The sequence below is a fragment of the Bos javanicus genome, unplaced genomic scaffold, assembly GCF_032452875.1.
Source record: "Bos javanicus breed banteng unplaced genomic scaffold, ARS-OSU_banteng_1.0 tig00004394_1, whole genome shotgun sequence".
In the NCBI taxonomy this organism is placed as follows: Eukaryota; Metazoa; Chordata; class Mammalia; order Artiodactyla; family Bovidae; genus Bos; species Bos javanicus.
Genome location: NW_026894244.1, coordinates 136,134 through 157,450, shown reverse-complemented (window position 1 = coordinate 157,450; position 21,317 = coordinate 136,134). Strand labels below are relative to the sequence as shown.

The 21,317-nt window shown below is 45.2% G+C and overlaps 1 protein-coding gene across 7 annotated transcripts; it reads left to right on the top strand.

Moving 5' to 3' along the window:
* The first annotated feature begins 2,668 nt into the window (after positions 1-2,668).
* LOC133244051 (liprin-alpha-1-like) lies at positions 2,669-20,349 on the top strand. Of its 7 annotated transcripts, none has more exons than XM_061410730.1 (7): positions 2,669-2,818; positions 3,613-3,689; positions 17,146-17,248; positions 17,773-17,932; positions 18,978-19,076; positions 19,299-19,503; positions 20,113-20,349. In XM_061410730.1, the coding sequence occupies exons 5-7, from the start codon at positions 19,042-19,044 to the stop codon at positions 20,215-20,217; spliced, it is 345 nt and encodes a 114-aa protein (XP_061266714.1). In that variant the 5' UTR covers positions 2,669-2,818; positions 3,613-3,689; positions 17,146-17,248; positions 17,773-17,932; positions 18,978-19,041; the 3' UTR covers positions 20,218-20,349. The 7 variants fall into 7 exon arrangements, with proteins under 7 accessions (XP_061266714.1, XP_061266718.1, XP_061266713.1 ...); XM_061410734.1 differs by having other exon boundaries at positions 17,719-17,932; XM_061410729.1 differs by lacking the exon at positions 17,773-17,932 and having other exon boundaries at positions 2,672-2,818; positions 18,975-19,076.
* The last annotated feature ends 968 nt before the right edge of the window (positions 20,350-21,317 follow it).

Genomic DNA, 21,317 nt, shown 5'->3' with positions numbered 1-21,317 from the left:
TGATCAAATGGAATTTATTCTGTGCCTGCAAGCATGATTTATTATTTGCACATCAATCACTGTGATACACAATATGAGCAAAATTAAGATTGAAATCATGTGATCTTCTCAATAATTGCAGAAAAAGCTTTCAACAAAGTGTAACATCAATTTTGGAACAATCTCTCAATACAGTGGTTAAACATGGAACATCCTAAAGGGTATATAAGACAAGCCCACAGCTAACATCCAAGTCAGTGGTAAAGAGGTGAAAGATTTTCCTAAAAGATCAGGAATAGTACAAGGATGCCCACTCTCCCCAATCTTGTTCAACATAGTAGTGGAAGTGTCCTACCCAGAATAACTAGGCAAGAAAAGGAAATAAAAGCATCCCCATTGGAACAAATGAAGTTACACTGCCACTATTCGATTATGACAGAATTTATATGAAACCATAAAAACTCCACCAAGTAACAAGTATTAAAACTAATAAACTCAGCAATGTAGCAGGATATGAGCCATCAGAGAGAGAACAGAACAGTACCATATACAAATGCATCAAACAACAACAACAACAACAACAACAACAACCATGAAATAAAATTTACCGATGAGCAGAAACACCTGTACAGTCACAGGCTCCAAGACATAGAGTCTGGATTCAAATCCCACCTTACACTGACCTGCAGAGTGACCCAGGGCAAATCACACAATGATCTGAGGCTCAACATATTCAACTGTAAAATGGACACAAACCCAGTATCTCCTCCCAGGGCTGTGAAACTCCAAGGAAATGCTTATTTAGGCCCGGGCATTGGAGTGTCTCCGGGAGCCTCTCCCTGTATGAAACTCCTCTAGAACTGGGCTCTCCTGATCCTGTGGGTGAGGGTCAAGTGTAGAGCCTGGGAGCCAAATGGGACTGGACAATGATGAGGACAAAAAAAATACTAGTTCTGTCAGGGAGGGAAGCCACCTCCTTTCCAGATCTCAGAGTGGGGCCTGCACCGAAGGCCCGGGGGATGCACTATCAGATGTGAACCCCGGCCCCACCCCCCCAGCAGGGATGGAGCCTTCCTGGCAAGAACCTTCTCTCTGGTCCGGGCTCCTGTGTGATGTGGTGCTGCTCCCTGAGATCTCCAGGTCTCCACCAGGCAAAGAGCTCTTGGGACTTGGAGGTCTATTAAACCACAGGTGCCTGAGAGTCAGAATGACACAAGGACTAACAACATTGAAAATTAGCTATATTAAAAAAAATGACAGAAGTACAGACAGGGCAGGGGATGAGAAGCAGAAGGATTGACTACCTCACAAGCCTTTAGCAGAAATATCTCCACACCAGCTCAGCAGAGCCCACAGGAGGAAAATATAATGGAAAAGCAGGCTATGGATGTATCTCTACACTGCTGGACCCAGGGACCCAAGTCCCAATCCACCAACATCATTTTGCATATCCAGACAGCAAGAGGGAGAAACACAGACCTTGCCTTAGGAAGTCTCAGCCAGACTTAATATTGGGGTTGCTGAGCATGGTTACATGGTCACTAGGGTCACTCAGTCCCTCCTCTGTGCTCACATCCTCTGTCCTCACAGAAACATACATGGTTCACTACAGAGTACCCTCTGAGGGTACTTGTGTATACTAGAAACAGGCAATGGTGAAGTGTGAAGAGAAGACACAGAAATGGAAACATGCTTCTGGGGTGCTGTACAAATTTCCAAAGATCTGAAGTTCTTGATACTTGGCATTTTTAAAAGAAGCTTCTTAATGTGTAAATGCAGAAAGGATATTTCCAGGAGAAAGGACAAAGGAATCATCCCATTGGGACAATTTGGTATCCATGTGGGAAAGTAAGTTGGATCCCTTCCTCAAAAGACAGCACCAAATCAATTAGACACATACTAAAAACCAACAATTGAAGGAAAAGCTTTACAAAATTTCGAACCATTTTTGATGAGGGAATATCTTTTCTTTAAATTGAGGTATTGTTGATTTACAATAATTTGTTTAGGGTTTACAGCAAAGTGATTCAGTGATTCAGCCTCTCAGGTACTTCCTTGGAAAAAATTCATTCCCTTTGGGAGGCCCCTAGGCCATGCCCTCTACTCAGAACAGCTAAGAATCCTGAATAGGCAAAGCAGCATATGGTGGTGCTCAGTGAGGGTTTTTAGACTGAATAAACTATTCTAACATGATAGAATTTTAACATGATAGATTCTAACAAGGAACAAGCCCAGAGTTTAAGAGAGGATCTCCAAACCTACCTTCCAAAAGGAGGTCATGCTCCCTTGAATGTCAGTGCGTGAAACAGCGCTTGGGAAGGGAAAAGGTGTGTCATGAATATTTGGTCTGCAGAGGAGACAAAGTGGTGTGTAGAGATGATGTGCAGGCATGTCCCAGGACACTGAGCACACGGACAGAGTGACCGGACTCTCAGCCCTGCTCTGGGGGCATTGCACTCTCTCCATCCCTGACAGAGCGTGAACAGCTCACACGTGTCTTGGAGAGTATGGTCACATGACCTGGACCTGGCCAATCAGTGTGTTCCATCCCTGGCCACCATGATTGGCACTGACCAATCGGGACCCAGGACCAGGCCTCAAGCTGGATTCAAAGGAAGAGGAGGGCTGGCTCTGCCGGAAGGGGTGGGGCCCTGTGAGGTCAGGCTGCAGCAGTGGGAGGGGGCGTGAGTTCACCTGGGGCAGTTGTGACCTTCTTGCGCCCGTTAGGGCAGAGCCGCCGGCCTGATTAGGAGGGCGCTGCTGAGCCCAGGGGTTGAGAGCGCCGGTTCCTGCTGTGGTCCTGGAGCTCCACCTGAGACCGGAGGGAAGCCGTCTGCCCGTGAGTCCTCTTCTGCTTGACTGTCAGCTTGCTTGGACTATGCTGGGTTTTCTGTCCAGCTGGCTACGTGAAGACCCTGGAAATGCTCCTGTGTGGGTTTTGGCTGGCTTCAGGGAAGAAATGCCAGATGACACTGGGAGACTCCAGTTTAATCTGGATTCAGGTCATATCTCTTGAAAGTGAAGTGAAAGTCCCTCAGTCGTGTCCACCTCTTGGCCACCCTGTGGGCTATACAGTCCATGGAATTCTGCAGGCCAGAATACTGGAGTGGGTAGCCTTTCCCTTCTCCAGGGGATCTTCCCAGTCCAGGGATTGAACCCAGGTTTCCCACATTGCAGGCAGATTCTTTACCAGCTGAGCCACAAGAAAAGCCCAAGAATACTGCAGTGGGTAGTCTGTCCCTTCTGTAGCGGATCAGCATTCCCGACCCAGGAATCAAACCGGGGTCTCCTGCATGGCAGGAGAATCCTTTACCAGCTGAGCTATCAGGGAAGCCCAGTATCTCTTAAGGCCAGCTATTCATTGTAGTATCACCCTAATTAGTCTTCATGGGATTAAGGTAGCAACCTGCTAAGGTAGCAATCGATGTCCTTTTTCTAGAGGACAAAACTGGGGCTCAAAGAAGGGGGTAACACAGCTAGAGCAAGGAAGTGTGTACCTAGACAAAACCCCCAGATCCTGCTGTTAGAACTCAGGGAAGCCATATGGTGTGGCTTGTCCATGTGATGGGGGCTAAGACACCCAGCCCACACTGGATACTGTGGGGACCTAACTTTGTAACTGCCTTCTCACAGCTCTGAGACTCAAAAAAGCGATTTTCACTGGAGAGAGGAAGGATACGTCCCTCCATCCAACCCACCACATCCTCCAGGTACTCCCACACCCTGCCCCCTTTCTCTTTCTTTGTGAGGGAATAAGCGTCACGCTCATGTGACCACATTGGCTGTCCACTGTTCACGAGCTACCACCTGGAGCTGCTACCAGAGAGGCCAAGAGCCTTTGCCCCCGAATACCCCTCTTTCCTTTGCATTGTGGGGTCCCTTCTCGACACCTGCACACCAGAGGCCGTTTCTGAGACATGCAGGGACCCTCCTTCAGTTTGCAACAGATTGCATCCATCACTGTCCTTTCAATGCTTCCCTTGACACTCAGCTCCTGAGCTCCTTTGTCTGCATTACGACCCACCTGGCTGCCACGGGAGGGACAGAGCTGACCATGATTCCAAAGCTCAGATCTGACAGGCAGGAATCTGTGTATAAAGGGCCTGATTAATCATGCCATAGAGGCTGTAGTGGGCTCCAAGGATCCGTAAGTAGGACTTGGGCCAAAGTGATTCCACAGCTATTTTAATGCCTGGGGAGGGTCTGGCTATAGTGGGGGTGGGGTGAGTCTCCTGAGGTTCTGAAGGCCCACTGTGTGCAGATTCATGGCGCATAGAGAAGAGAAGGCGGAGTCCTTCCCTGGAGGTGGTCAAAGCTCATGGATGAGCCAGACAGGCAGGCAGGGCACGAAAGCACCTGAGCTGCCATTATGAGTGAATGGTGTGGGGGCAGAGGAAGAGAACCAGGTCTGCTCGCTTATTGGAGCCCAGGGCAGGTTGTCTCCAGACTAAACACTTACTATGGTGATGACCGTCACTGCTGTCTGCAAAGGGTTTACATTGGTGTGTGTCTTCATCGAGTGGTCAGGCCGTCTCTAAGCTACACTGGCCATGGGCATTGCCTCTCCTTGGAACTTGACATGTTTCATCTCTTCCCTATGGAACATTCATTTCTAAGAGGGTTTTTGGGCCACAAGGATGTTGGGTTTTTCTCTAGCTTTGTCTCATGGGGAATGCTTTTCCACTTGTTGATGTGGTTTGTTTTCCCAGCTCTCTTTCTTGCCTTATTTTGTCAATTTGTTTCTGCCAGAGGAAGAGCTCAGAATTTGCCTCTGGCTGATATGTGACACTTACAACAGCAACACCTACCTGGATATTATGACCACATTTGCCGAAAGGGCTTTGTTTTGCAGAAGATATCTTGAAAGTACCTACACTGTCCTTTCAGATTCCCAAAGGCTATTTGAAATGAAATAAAAACAAGAATTCTCAAGTTTAGTCTTACAATATGTGGGGAGTCAGAAAAATCCCCTGGAGAAGGGAAACACCACCCACTCCAGTATTCTGGCCTAGAGAATTCCATGCAGCGTATACTCCGTGGGGTCACAAAGAATCAGACAAAATCTGATGACTAATCAACAACACCGAAGCTTCACCATTTGTCAGAGATAACAACAGTATTTACACGACTGTGTGCATGTTCAGTGGCTCATACGTGTCAAACTCTTTGCAGCCCTGTAGCCCCTAAGATCCTCTCTCTGTGGAATTTTTCAGGCAAGAATACTGAAATGGGTTGCCATTTCCTCCTCCAGGGGATCTTCCCAACCCAGGAATTGAACCCAGGTCTCCTGCATCTCCTACATTGGCTGTCGGGTTCTTTTCTGCTGAACCACCTGGGAGACAAGTCATTACATCACTGGGTTATCCTAAAGTACTTAACTTGGAGTCTGGCACTCGGGAAATTCTCACTGGTGATGTGAATATTCAGTCATATATCATTATTGCTCATATGATAATGAAATGGCCATGCTCATAAAGGAGAAAGAAGAGCCTTTCCAAGTCCAATTAAATCCTTTGCCACACATATCTTTTTTTAAAACTTCTGACTTTGAAATGAACATCAAACATAAAGACATTGGTTATGGCCTCCAGAAAAGATTGAGCTGTACCAATAAGTGACGAGGATTCTTCTCCCAGTTCCAAAATGCATGCGTTGTTTCCCAGGCACCACCAAGCACTTCTCCGGTGGGCTCAGAGAGGCTGAGTCACTCACCAGAGACAACACAGCAGCAGACCAGGACTCCGACCCAGGTCGCTGAAACCACGGCTCCCTCCTGTGCCCATCTGACCTGCCCCTTGAGGGCAGCAGGAAGATCTGGGCTCCCCTGGCCTGAACCCCCGGGCCTGCCTCCCCTTGTCCGCGCTGGGATGTGTCCATTCCCAAACCATGCACTGTGTCCCCCAGCCCTGGGCCATCATCTCAGGCTCCAGGCTCCCTGCAGTTGAGCCCCACGCCCACCAGCACACCTCTGAGCCCTGCCCATCTGGTCTCTGTGCCCGAGTGTCCTGATGCTAACTGTTTTCTTGAGGCAGCCCCAGGACTGAGCCCTGCTTCTTCGAAGCTCCCTTCACCAAGCCCAGTGAGGCTCTGCCCTGTGGCTTCATGACAAGTATGGTGGGCTGAGTGGTGGCTCCAAAAGCCATCCATCCTTCTGCAGCCTCCAGAGGTGGCCTTATTCCAATGAAAGGTCTCGGCAGATGGAAGTAAGTTCCTGACCTCTGCACCAGATCACCCGGGATGCATGTGGACCCTAAATCCAACGACAGGTGTCCTTGGAAGAAAAGAGGGGGTGATCTGAGGCACAGAGCCACCCAGGGGAGAAGGTTTGTGCAGATGGACGCAGAGGTCGGGGTGATGTGGCCAGAAGCCCAGGGAGGCCTGGTGTCCCCCAAGGACTGGACCAGGCCAGAGGGACCCTCCGCTGGAGCCTCTGGAGGGAGCTCAGCTCTGCCCACACCTTGATCACAGGTTTCTGACTCCAGAACTGGGGGGGAATGAATTTGTGTTAAAGCTGTCCAGTCTGTGGCCAGTGGCTGCAGCCACCCCTGGACACTGAGAGTGAACTTGCTGGCTCCAAGGTGAGAACAGTGGCAGGACCCACCTCCTACCCCCCAACCCCAACACACAATCTTGTCATGAGGTTAAATGAGTTCATACACACAGATGGCTGAATCAGGGACTGACACTTGGATCTCCGCCCGCTTAACTTCCTCCTCCTCATCACCATCACCGTCATTGTGAGGGGCCCTCATCCACTCATTCAGTGGACATACAAGGCCCTGATGCGGGCAGCAAAGCCAGCGAGCTGGGAGGCTCCGCACAGGACTCACCCTGCCTGCTGGGGCCGCATGGACAAGGCTTGTGCAGTGACACGGAGGCCCCGGGAGAGGCTGGATCCTCCGGTCGTGGGAGGCATGGGCGCCTCAGCATCAGAGGTGGAGGGCTGAGCCGGGTTCATCCTGGGAGGGGGGTGCAGCCCTTCACTCAAAGTGGGGGAAGAACCCCATGTGGCACCCAGTGTCTGGTAGCCTCCCCTTGCCATGGCAGGCTGCGGGCAGAGCCATGGATGACCAGGAGTCTGCATCTCACTAAGGGCCGAGGCTGGGACTGAGGGAATCCTCAGTGAGGATTTAAAAAAAAAAAAACAAAACCATCATAAGTGACTTCAGCTCTATTGCTTTTTGCCAAAAACCTACAATGATCCCAAGAGCTTTGTACACTCCAAGGGTGGTGACTGGACGTGGAGCCCAGCAGTCCTGCCCTGAGTCCCACGGGCCGGCCACACCATCCCCCTTCCTTGGCCTGGCTTTCTCCTGCCAGGACCCCCAGAATGGTGGAAAGGCAAGTGTGGCCTCAAGCTGAGGGGCCCAGCCTGGGCTCCAAACCCCTGGGGGTCCCCTTGGGACATCTGGTGGACCGAGTTCCCCCTGCCGTCGGGCAGCTCTCTCTCGGGGACTGTCGTGTTTCTTTGCTTTCTGTTGTGATGGGGCACCCCAGTTATCTCGGGGTGATGGGAAGTCTGTTGGTGTTACATGCTCCTGCCTTAGATGGGGAAACGTTATTGCTGCATTGACACTGTTCACTCGATACTGGGAATCTGTTAAACACAAATGGCAAGGGGAACAGAGCAAAACAGAAAAAGAAAAATAGAGAGTTGCTGGGTTGCTTCAGGTCTCACCTGTGATTAAGAGTGTGTACAGCCTGCACGTGAACCTGGGTTCCCACACCTGCCAACTACCAGGTGCCAGGCCCTGATTTTAGACCCCCAGCTTCACTAAGGAGTCATTGACAGATACAGTTTGTGTGTATTTAAAGTCTACATTGTGATGACTTGATGCCCATAGATGTCATGGAATGATTGCCTTACATACGCATCACCTCACACGGTTAACTCTGTGTATGTGTGTGTGTGTGTGTGTCTTTTATGTTGTTCTTATAATCCATGAACACAATATAGATAGCTCTCCATTTTTTAAGATCTTCTTTAATTTATCTTAGAAGTTTATAGTTTGCTGTATGTCTTGCACATGTTTAATTAGATATCTTGATATTTTCAGTGCCATTATAAATTCCTAATAGATACAGAATTTACTTTTCTATATTCACTTGGTAAATCCATATATTTCAAATCATTCTAATTGTATTTATTTATGTATACACAATTATGTCTGCAAATAAGTTCTTTTTTCCCCTTTGCAACTGTGATAACCCTTTACTTTTTCTTGCCTTATTGTATGGACTAGGATCTCCAGTCCTGAGTACATTGGTGAACAGAAGTAGTAAGAATAAGTATCCTTGTCTCTTTCACATTATCAGAGGAAAAGCTTTCAGTATTTCACCATCACACATGATATTAGCTTTTTTGTAGATAGTTTAATCAAAATATGTAAATTCTTCTCTGTTAGTTTACTAAGAGTTTTTTCTTAGTCGTGAACTAAAATTATTACATTAAATTTTCTTAAGTTTATTTTCTGCAGATTTTGAAACAGGTAATTTTTCTTTTATGTGATTTAACTTTTAAAAAAATTTGTGATTCTAAAACAACCCCAACCTGATCTCAATGTATTCTCCTTCAGTTGGACTTTATTTCTTAGTGTTTTATTTAGGATTATTTCATCTATACTCAGAGTCTGTAATTTTACTTTCTTGTACTTCTTCCTGGTTGGATTTAGTATCAAGGTTATGCTAGTCTTATAAAACAAGGTTGGAGAGTGTTCCTTGTTTACTGCAAGAATTCCTGTGAGATTACTGTTTTCTTCCCTAGAATTTTGGAAGAATTGATTGGCAAAGCCAGTTGGTTTTATTGTGGGGAGGCTTTTAATTTCAGATGTAATTTTTTTCATGCAAATAAAATTTTCTGATTTTGTATGTCTTCTTGGGTCTATTTCAGTAAAGCATTTCCCTCCTGCTAGGAAGTTATTGAGGCGAGCAGACTCTCCAGTTAGTAAGTGAACTGTGGTTCATAATATTTTTCTTATCTGCAAGATGTGTTGTCTCCCCTTTTAAAAACCCCTGATGCTGGTGATTTGAGCTTTGTCTCTTTGTCTTAATAAGTCTCTCTAGGGGTTTATCAGTTCTTTCAAAGAGCAAACTTTTGGCTTTGTTTTTAAAAAACTTCATATTTGCTTTCTGTTTCCTTGTTTTCTGCTCCTTTTTTCCCCCATCTACCTTGTGTTTCGTTTGCTATGTTTTTTTCCTGGTTTCTTGGGAGAGAGGCTTAATTGATTTTTAGCCTTCCTTCTTTTCCAGTGTATGTGTTTAAGGCTTTAAGTTACCCTCTAAACACAGTCGCTGTGTCCCACAGGTTTGAATAAGCCAGATTTTCAATATCTTTTATGGAAAAGTATTTTCTAATTTTCATTGTGTTTTTTTAAAATTATTATTCATGAAATTCTTCAAGCAGTATGTCATTTAACTTCGCAATGTTTGGGAAGCTTTTTCCAGTGACCCTTTTTTGATTTCTAGCTTAATTCCATGAAGAGCCCCATCGTAGGCTTTTGGGGTTACTGTTATAAATACCGTAGACTAGCTGATAAACAACAGAAAGTTGTTTCTTGTAGTCCTGGAGGCCGGGGAGTCCCAAGATCACCAGCAGGTGCCACATCTGGTGAGGCCTGTTTCCTGGTTCCTAGACTGCCTCCTGCTTCTCCCTGTCCTTGCAGCACAGGAGCCCATTCCCTCCTGGCCTGACCCTTCCCAGAGTGCCTGCCTCCTCGGATCATCACCACGTGCTGGGTGAAGTTTGAGGGCCCATAAACCATCAGCCCATTGCAATCCCTAAGTATATTCTGCATTATTTCAGTCCTTTGAAATAATTCAAGCTTTCCTGATGGCTCAATACATATTCTTTCTGTTATATGTTCCTTGGGCTCTTGAATATGTATCAGTGGGAATGCAATGTTCCATGTGTATCAGTCAGATCAGGCTTGTCACTCATGTAATTCAGATTCCGGTAGCCACGTTGAATAAAAGCAGAAATAGGTGAAATTACCTGTAATATATTTTATTTTAACACACCCCAAATATTATCATTTCAGTGTGTAATCAACATGATAAAACCTAATGCAATAGTTCACGTTCTTTTTTTCATGCTAAGTCTTTAAAATCCAGTGTGTGTTTCATGCTTGCAGCGCATCTGATTGTAGAGCCAGCCACATTTCAGGTACTTCATGGCTGCAGGTGACTACATACCAGGGGGCCCAGTTCCACGAGAGATGTGTCTTTAACGTCTCCCACTGGGATTATGAACTTGGCTGTTACTCCTTTTCTATTTCTGTCGGTTTTTATGTATTGATATTTTGAAGTTATGTTATTAGGTACATTCAAATTTAGAATCCTCATCTTCTTGCTAGACTGAACTTGTATCAGTATGAGATGCTCCTTTTTATCGCTAGAAATATTTCTTTTTTAGAGACTATTTGATAGTGATATCGCCACATCAGTTTTCTGTCCTTGTTGGCCTGGGTATCTTTTAGGTTCACCTGTCTAAAAGATATTCCATCTTAACATGTAGCTCTGTGAATACTGTATAGTTTTCATTGGAATCCATTTTACACTTTATCTTTTAATGAGAGTGTTTGCTCTGTTTATCATGTTGATATTCAGTGTGTAGACACCATGTTGCTATGTGTTTTCTGTTTGTCCCACCTAGTCTGTGTTCTTTGCTCTTGCCTTCTTTTAGAAGTTTGAAGTGTTTCTCTAGTTCTGTGCTCCTCTGTCAGGTTGTTGGGTGCACATTCAGAGACACAGCGTGTGTTTTACATTCAAGTCTAACTTAGTACTTTTACTGCCTCCCTGACACGACTGTTTCCTCCTTGTCACTGTTACACTTTGAACTGTTAGATGTATATTTGGCGTTAACATCATTGTTTTGTAAAGTTAGTATTTACCCTCACAGTTACCTCATTGTTGGTCTCTACTTGTTTTTTATATTTCCATCAGAGGCTACTTTTCTTTTTCCCAAAGCACTGCCTGTTTATTTTTTTAGTGCATGTGTGTGGGTGATGAGTTGTCTCATTTCCATTTACCCTAAAAGTCTTTATTTTGCTTTCATTTTCGAAGAGTATTTGTGTTGAGTATAGAATTCCAGGTTGGTAGTTATTTGTTTTTCAGCATTTTACAGATGCCAGTCCATTATCTTCTGACTTCCTTGTTCTTGAAAAGTCAGCTCTCAGTGATGCTGTGCCATTAAAAGCCACACCATTTTTCCTCTGAACACTTGAACATGTTCTTCTAGCCTTAGGCACCCACAGAGCTGCTGAAACCAATGGGTGGTTTTCATTTTTGAGTCAGTGGTCTGATTCTTGAACCAAATCTTGCCACTGTCCCTGTCAGCCAGTTCAGTCGCTCAGTATCTGCCCCGTTGCGACCCCATGGACTGCAGCACACGAGGCTTCCCTGTCCATCACCAACTCCAGAGCTTGCTCAGGCTCATGACCATCACGTCGGTGATGCCATCCAACCATCTCATCCTCTGTTGTCCCCTTCTCCTCCTGCCCTCGGTCTTCCCCAGCATCAGGTTCTTTTCCAACGAGTCAGTCCTTCGCATCAGGTGGCCAAAGTATTGGAGCTTCGGCATCAGTCTTTGCAGTGAATATTCAGGTCTGATTTGCTTTAGGATTGACTTGTTGGATCTCCTGGCAGTCCAAGGGGCTCTCAAGAGTCTTCTCCAACTCCCCAGTTCAGAAGCATCGATTCTTCGGCATTCAGCCTTCTTCATGGGGCAAGTCTTACATCCATACATGACTACTGGAAAAACCATAGCTTTGACTCAGTGAACCTTTGTTGGCAAAGTAATGTCTCTGTTTTTTTTGTTTGTTTGTTTGTTTGTTTTGTTTTTTCCTCATTGCCTTTCACTGGATTTCTCTTTTTTTTTTTAAATTTAATTTTATTTTTAAACTTCACATAATTGTATTAGTTTTGCCAAATATCATAATGAATCTGCCACAGGTATATATGTGTTCCCCATCCTGAACCCTCCTCCCTCCTCCCTCCCCATACCATCCCTCTGGGTCGTCCCAGTGCACTAGCCCCAAGCATCCAGTATCGTGCATCAAACCTGGACTGGCAACTCGTTTCATACATGATATTTTACATGTTTCAATGCCATTCTCCCAAATCTTCCCACCCTCTCCCTCTCCCACAGAGTCCATAAGACTGTTCTATACATCAGTGTCTCTTTTGCTGTCTCGTACACAGGGTTATTGTTACCATCTTTCTAAATTCCATATATATGCATTAGTATACTGTATTGGTGTTTTTCCTTCTGGCTTACTTCACTCTGTATAATAGGCTCCAGTTTCATCCACCTCATTAGAACTGATTCAAACGTATTCTTTTTAATGGCTGAGTAATACTCCATTGTTTATATGTACCATAGCTTTCTTATCCATTCATCTGCTGATGGACATCTAGGTTGTTTCCATGTCCTGGCTATTATAAACAGTGCTGTGATGAACATTGGGGTACATGTGTCTCTTTCCCTTCTGGTTTCCTCAGTGTGTATGCCCAGCAGTGGGATTGCTGGATCATAAGGCAGTTCTATTTCCAGTTTTTTAAGGACTCTCCACACTGTTCTCCATAGTGGCTGTACTAGTTTGCATTCCCACCAACAGTGTAAGAGGTTCCCTTTTATCCACACCCTCTCCAGCATTTATTATTTGTATGTGTCTGCTTTTTAATATGCTGTCTAGATTTGTCATAGGTTTCCTTCCAAGAAGCAAGCATCTTTTAATTTCACCATCTGCAGTAATTTTGGAGCCCAAGAAAATAAAGTCTGTCACTGGTTCCATTGTTTCTCCATTTATTTGCCATGAAGTGATGGGGCCGGATGCCATGATCTTCATTTTTTGAATGTTGAGTTTTATGCCAGCTTTTTCACTCTCCTCTTTCACTTTCATTAAGAGGCTCTTTGGTTTCAACCCCTGGAGGCATTTCTTATTCCCCTTTCTGTCTTTTCTCCACCATGAGGGTCCCCATTTATACTTTTTAACAATGTAGTTTAACAAGGGGCTCCTTCAATATATTCTATCCTTTTTTTTCCTCTCTTATATATATTTTTTACCTGACCAATCCTTCAGTTCACTGATCCTCTCTTCAGCTACGTCCAATTTGATGTTAAGCCCCGAGACTGAGTTCTTAAATTCAGTCACTGTTATTGTAAAGTTCTAGAGTTGGTTTTGATTCTCAGAAATTTTTCCTTTTGTCAAGTATATATTTTTTTATTGTTGTAGATGGTTTATTAGTTGACTATACACATACAAGTTTGTTAAGTAAAATGAACAATACTGTATTTTTTTGTGACAACATAATAAAAAAGTATATCTTGACATAGAAAATCCAGCCAGTCATCAGTTGTTTTTTTTTTTTTTGCTACATTGATAGATGCCCATTACACTTACATACTTTATCAACTGGCACTTGGACTGTTTCTAGTTTTCATTATCTCTGAATAGTTCTGCTATGAAGTTCTTTACACAGCTTACCTTTGGTCATCTTTTAGCCTAATTCCTTAGGATGTACCCTTCAAAGTGAAATTATAAAGTATCAAATATAAATATCTTCTGGTTCTTTTTCTCATATTGCCAGATTTCTTTCCAGACTGAAACAACTTATAATATCTACAGTAATAGTTGTATTTTCCCACAGAATTGTGAAAATATTGGGATGTGTTACTTATATTTATTTTAATAGGTATATATTACCACAGCTTTTAAAATCTGTATTTTCTTTTTTTTTTTTATTCCTTTATTTCTCATGTGTTCCCCATCCTGAACCCCCCTCCCTCCTCCCTCCCCATACCATCCCTCTGGGTCGTCCCAGTGCACCAGCCCCAAGCATCCAGCATTGTGCATTGAACCTGGACTGGCATCTCGTTTCATACATGACATTTCACATGTTTCAATGCCATTCTCCCAAATCTTCCCACCCTCTCCCTCTCCCACAGAGTCCATAAGCCTGTTCTATACATCAGTGTCTCTTTTGCTGTCTCGTATACAGGGTTATCATTACCATCTTTCTAAATTCCATATATATGCGTTAGTGTACTGTATTGGTGTTTTTCCTTCTGGCTTACTTCACTCTGTATAATAGGCTCCAGTTTCATCCACCTCATTAGAACTGATTCAAATGTATTCTTTTTAATGCCTGAGTAATACTCCATTGTGTATATGTACCACAGCTTTCTTATCCATTCATCTGCTGATGGACATCTAGGTTGCTTCCATGTCCTGGCTATTATAAACAGTGCTGCGATGAACATTGAGGTACACGTGTCTCTTTCCCTTCTGGTTTCCTCAGTGTGTATGCCCAGCAGTGGGATTGCTGGATCATAAGGCAGTTCTATTTCCAGTTTTTTAAGGAATCTCCACACTGTTCTCCATAGTGGCTGTACTAGTTTGCATTCCCACCAACAGTGTAAGAGGGTTCCCTTTTCTCCACACCCTCTCCAGCATTTATTATTTGTAGACTTTTGGATCGCAGTCATTCTGACTGGTGTGAAATGGTATCTCATAGTGGTTTTGATTTGCATTTCTCTGATAAGGAGTGATGTTGAGCATCTTTTCATGTGTTTGTTAGCCGTCTGTATGTCTTCTTTGGAGAAATGTCTATTTAGATCTTTGGCCCATTTTTTGATTGGGTCATTTATTTTTCTGGAGTTGAGCTGTAGGAGTTGCTTGTATATTTTTGAGATTAGTTGTTTGTCGGTTGCTTCATTTGCTATTATTTTCTCCCATTCTGAAGGCTGTCTTTTCACCTTGCTAATAGTTTCCTTTGATGTGCAGAAGCTTTTAAGTTTAATTAGGTCCCATTTGTTTATTTTTGCTTTTATTTCCAATATTCTGGGAGGTGGGTCATAGAGGATCCTGCTGTGATGTATGTCAGAGAGTGTTTTGCCTATGTTCTCCTCTAGGAGTTTTATAGTTTCTGGTCTTACGTTTAGATCTTTAATCCATTTTGAGTTTATTTTTGTATATGGTGTTAGAAAGTGTTCTAGTTTCATTCTTTTACAAGTGGTTGACCAGATTTCCCAGCACCACTTGTTAAAGAGATTGTCTTTAATCCATTGTATATTCTTGCCTCCTTTGTCAAAGATAAGGTGTCCATATGTGCGTGGATTTATCTCTGGGCTTTCTATTTTGTTCCATTGATCTCTATTTCTGTCTTTGTGCCAGTACCATACTGTCTTGATAACTGTGGCTTTGTAGTAGAGCCTGAAGTCAGGTAGGTTGATTCCTCCAGTTCCATTTTTCTTTCTCAAGATCGCTTTGGCTATTTGAGGCTTTTTGTATTTCCATACAAATTGTGAAATTATTTGTTCTAGCTCTGTGAAGAATACTGTTGGTAGCTTGATAGGGATTGCATTGAATCTATAAATTGCTTTGGGTAGTATACTCATTTTCACTCAAGTATATTTTTGAACAGGTGACATTTGCATCTGATACCTCTAGCACACTTCTGATATGCTGATATACATCTGATACGTCTGGATCTGGTTCAGCTCTTTTTCTCTTGGTCCTGTTTGTTGTTACACCCTTTTTTGCTTCTTTGGTTGCATGTTGGACATTATGTTTGGAAAACCCTAGAGGTTCTGAGTGATGCTGCCTTCTCCAGAGTTTCCTCTGACACACACATCCAGTGGGGACAGAGCTGTCTGTTCACTTAGGGCCTGAGGGACTTGAGGCTGGGGAGGGGGCGGTGTCCTTGTAAGCTCAGTCTCAGCAGCCTTCACCCACCTTCCACCACAAGCCCAGGGAGGAGCTTTCCAGCATCTCGTTCTGGAAGCCTGGGCTGCCCCATAGCCCCCCCCCCCTTCTTGGCAGGTCCTGAAGTGGGGGCCTGCCCCCATCTGCGAGGGTGTGTAACCGAAGGGCCCGCCTGTGGGCACTTTTTCAGTGTTGCAACCCCAAGGCAAAGACCAAGACCAGGAAGAACTTGGCCTCGGCCCAAGTCCTGGAAGCAGAGTGGCCTGAGGTGAGAGCAGCCGGGGGCTGGGCCCGTCAGACTAGGCCTCACCCAGCGAAGTGTTGGGGTTGTGTTTCATTTTGTTAGCATAGTTGTGGGCCCTGCCGGCCAGGGCACTTTGGCCTTAGTGGGCAGGATCGACCCCAGCAGGATTACCTTGTAAGAGGTTGTGCAGGTGCCACGTGAAGGATGGTCGGGGGCCCCACAAGAAGGGAAACACTGCATGGAGGAGTCACTGGGGCACGAGGACTAAGCTATAAAGTCAGTCCTTGAAGCAGAAAGGCTAAGCCCCTTAACGTCTCCCTTCTTCCAAAGAAAGGATACACTGGCTGGAGGAGTCTCTGGGGCATGAGGATCGAGCTAGAGAGTCAGTCCTTGAAGCAGAAAGGCTAAGCCCGTTAATGTCTCCCATCCTACAAAGCACAGACCAGTGTGTCCAGTATTTTAATGTCAGGTACCTACTGCTTACATGTATGACATACACCCTCATAGCTACACATGTCTACTACATGCCTCTTACAAGTGCTGGGCACTGTTCTGGGTGCTGGACACTCAGTATGTAGTAGGGGATACGTAGCCCAGGATTTTTTTATTTCTGCAAAGAAAAATAGAAGAACGAAAGATTCCATGTGGTTCAGTTTGAGAAAGTTCACCATGTGGAGGGCCCCATGTGCACGCAAATTGTGGTAAAATACATTTAACATAAATTTAACATTTTAACCACTTGATTGAATGACTGGGTGGCTTCAGTGGAGTCAGGTTAACAGATGGCCCTGAGGTGCCATCCGCCTTTATCCCAGAGGAACACTCCAAAGCTTGTGGCCTTGTAGACCTTCCCTTTATTCTTCACTCTCCCCAGTGGCTCTAGGTCATTGGTCTGTGTGTCGTTTAAGAATCTCTTTATCCACTTTGTTGTTAAGTTTATGTTTTGGAAAGCTTCTCAGACGTCCCTGGGTCTTGAGAAGGCAGGCTTGGATTCCAGGTTCTCCCCTGCCGCGTGCCTGCCAGGTCGAGGTGGAGGCCGAAGGCTGGTCTGAGTTGTGGTGCTCTGTGTGGTCGTGGGGTCAGTGGACCCCCTCTTCTCTGGAGGGGCAAGGAAATCTTTGTGTGGAGCCTGGAGAGACTTGACAGGGTCAGTCTTCATAGTCTCGCTCTCTTTTTAATTTATGTTTGCATTTAGTTTCTCATTTAACTGTTTTCTAGGAGTTTCCAACTCCTACTGAAGAACTAAAAATATGCATGGAGCAGCTTCTTGAAAGAATAAGAAGAAATCGCTGAGCTTAGAGTGGAAAGAAGCAATACCAGGGTCAGTAGGGGGATTCTCAAGTGTTGACGTTTGCCCTGCGGGGGTCACCACTGGCCTCCGTTTTGGTGTCTTTAAACTCTGTCTGATTTTCAAGTCATTTTTCACACCTTCCCACTGAGCTGACCAGGGTGGATCAGTTCGGGGTTCTCATACCTTGCTTCAAATTTATAATGAGAGCTAATGTAATTTTAGAACATTTGAGGGTGGAGTTCTCTTAACTTACATTTTTGTCCATGCTACACTTTGTGTGGGATCTTAGTTCCCCGATCAGGGATTAAAACCAATGACCCCTGCAGAAGTGTGGAGTCTTAACTACTGGGCTCCTGGGAAAGTCCACTCTAACTTTAGCCTGAACTGGCGGGATTCCGATGTGCCTTAGCATGTTTTCCACTATAGGGTGAGTCTGAGAGGAGTTATTGGCCCTGAATCAAATATGAGGTTGAAGGTGCTCCTTTGGCCCTGCCCTGCAGCTGCTGCTGGAGCATCTGGAGTGCCTGGTTTCCTGGTATGTGCCGTCCCTCCAGATGACGGTGGGCAAGCAGCAGGCGCAGTCCCCAGCCGGCATGACCAGCGACGTGGAGGTGCTCAGGGCACTGAAATTACTGTTTGAGCACCACAAGGCCCTGGACGAGAAGGTACCAGCCACCCAGCCGTCCTGGATTTGTACACTTGCTGTCTTGTTAGGTGGATGATGCATTTATTTATGTAACTACTTGACTTTTGAGCTTCTTGAATTCTTGTATATATATTTTTTCTGTAAGAAGTCAGAGTTTTATATAGTTAAAAAGCGTTGCCTGTGTACATGCTCAGTCATGTCCAAATCTTTGTGATGCTGTGGACTGTAGCCCACCATGCTCCTCGCTTCATGGGGCTTCCCAGGCGTGAATACTGGAGTGGGTGTCCATCTTCCACTCCAGGCAATCTTCCCAACCCAGGGATCGAACCTGCCCTCTTTTATTGGCAAGCGGATTCTTTACCACTGAGCCACCTGGGAAACCCCCAGTTAAAAAGTATTAGTTGGCATAAATGTCTCCAGATTTATTATATTCTGTATATCAACTTGCAGTTAAAAACTGGGTAATAGAATTAATTTAGGATAACATTTTGTTCTCTCAAATTTAGAATTTAAAGCTGTTAACAAGCAGATTCTCTTGACGTTAAGATCAATGAGAGACATTCAAGGTGTTCTGTGACAGTATCCATGTATTAGGGTGAGTACACACTAAAAAGTGTACTAACGTATATACACACATCAACACACAGTGACTTGGCCCCTTTTATTTGAGTTGAGAGCATGATTACGAGTAGCACTCGAAAGGTGTAGTTTGTTAGAAGAAGAATTAGGTGCCACACATAAAGAGGTAAGTTTGATCAGTCATTGTGTAATTTCCGTGAAGGGTTTGTCATTTGAATCCTTTCATTTTAAAAAAGAATGAAAGCTGTAGTGGTGGGCATCAGATGTTATTTATCGTTCTGATTGAGGACCTGCCCACCTGGGTTATTTTAATGACTATTAAACTAGACTTGTGGCTCAGAGCTGCAGGATCTCTTAAGTACCCCTTTTTCCAGCAGAAGACAAATTCTGACTCTAATCACCTGGTGATATTCGGGACGGATAGCATCACCATGTATTTTCTTTTTATGTTGCGTTTTCAGTTTAGACTTGAATTTTTCCAGTGTTTTGCTGTCTTTACTTCTTTACTCTAATTCAACTTTTTGGTTTTAGCAGATGATTCTTAAAGAGGAGAATAACCAGGAAAAGATACTAACGCACAGGGTGCTTGATGTAAATCATGAGCAAGAAAACATGCCAAGCGCCAATGGAAAGGCAAGTCCTTGGTCTCACTCTCTGTCTGGTTCTTGTCTTACCATCCAGTCTGTGTGGGGTTGTTGGGACCTCTCACCAACATACCATGTAGGTCTGAGTGGCTGTGAGGGTCTTGTGAGCTCCCAGAGAGCAGAAGGCAATTTTGACGTCACCGATTGCCCGGAAGTGCTGTGGTCCCTCCCTCTCAAAACAAGGCTGTCTAAGGCTTCCTTTCCCCCTTAGAGACCCTCTAAGCCACGAGGAAGACCTGGCTAAGGTGATCGACCTCCAGGAAGTCATAGACAAGCAGGAGCAGAGCCAGATGGAGGAGCGCCTGGCAGCCCTCTTTGCCCATGTGACAGAGCTGAAGGAGGACCTGGACACGGCCAGGATGGACCTCCTCAAGTCTGAGGACATGAACAGAAAACTGCAGCAGGATGTCCACGAAGTGAGTGACGGCAGCTGTGTCTGTTGTCCTGAGGTGGACTGTGGGTCCCTTGTTCTCCTGGTGATCTCAGCTTTGGCATGGCTGCGTGAGCAAGAGCAGAGCTCTGGCGAGACCACAACTGGCTGCCTCCCCGCCTCTGCGTTGAGATTTCTGGGGTAGAAGAGGCCTGGTCCAGGCAGTCCGTTGGCAGTAAACCAACATTAGGGCAGCCCTAGTGCTGTGCTGCACCCTGGGTGTGGACTCCTCATTTCCACAAGTTCTAGGGTGCCCAGTGTGTTCCTTTTTTAAAAATTCATTCATTCATTTATTGGCGTATAGTTGCTTTACACTGCTGTGTCAATTTCTGCTGTACAGCAAAGTGAATCTATCTATCTATCTATGTATCTCCCTCTCTTTTAGATTTCCTGCCCATTTACTTCACCACAGAGCACTGAGTAGACTTCCCTGTGCTGTGCACTAGGTCCTTACTCGTTGACTTTATGTGTAGTATCAGTGCTGTATATATGTCAATCCGAGTATCCCGGTTCATCCTCCCCCCCCCGCCCCCCCCCACAACTCCCTGTCAAATGTGTTCCTGATGATGCTGAAATTTCCTTCTGATTCACTCAGGCGAGTCTGGTGACGTCTGTGGAGCCCGTTCTCTCGGAGAGATGGGAGCATGCTGTGTGGACTCTGCTGAGGCAGCTTGCCTGGCCATCTTCTCTAGTTTTCTGAGGTTCCACTCCTTGAAGGGATGTGTGACAGTGATACCGGCGGTCAGACAAGTCAAGTGGCATTTGCTCACCCTCAGATCCTCAGGCCCGAGTTGTGTAACCATGTGGAATCATGATGTTTCTGGCGGTCGTGTCTGCGGGTGTCATGATTTATGAGAAACTACCTAACGGTCACTGTGAAAACAGAAGAGTGCTGGGGGTTCAGGCCTCCTCCTGTGAGCCTCACTTCTCCTCTGTGCACAGAAGGACAGTGCCCACCCTGCCCACCCCTCCCCCGTGAGATCGTCTCAGAGAGAACCCCTCCAACATGTGGTACAGCAAGTGTCCTTTTTTTAGTAGCTTGGTGTGAGTAATTCTGTGTGAGAACTCAAAACAGAAATATTTGCACAGGTTTGTATAAGCTATTCACACTACTCTTTGGCAACAGGAGATTAGGTGGCAGAGTTTAATACATACAGAATTCTGGAAAAAGCGTTTTTAAGACCTTTCACTTTTAATGTTAGGACTTTGCCCACATTGGTTACTTAATGACTAGGGAGGGACCTGAAATGGATTTTGAACTGGCGCACAGGAGTTGTACCAGCAGCAAGTTCTGGTCCTGGTTTGAGCGTTTCATACATGTGGTGTAACTCTGCTTTAGAAGAACTAGGCTTGAGAAATCTGCACCCAGTTGTGTTACACTTTGATCTGCTTGCCTCATTCACAAGCCAGGTGATTCCTCCCACCATAGTCAATGACAAGTCATGTCTCAGTCTCCATTCATGTAAAAAAGACTACAGGTTATTAACCTTCTGCGACTCTTAAGAAATAGCAGTGTCACAGTCTGTCAGGCCCCTCAAATAAATACACCCAAATATCAACTGGTCGGCCCCCCCAGTTCCAAACCTCTGCCTGTGTTTTTGAGTGTTGTCAATCCTGTGACTACCACTCCGTGGTACCAAGTTTGACCCTAAGGAACAATGTTTGTCTCTTCTCTCTCACTGGCCACGAAGCTACAGGCTCCTTGAGGTGCGACCATGAGCAACACCCAGTCATACTGTCCACACACCAGACAGGCCCTTGTCACACTCGACAGTGCTGAGGGGAGCTGCTTGGGGGAGC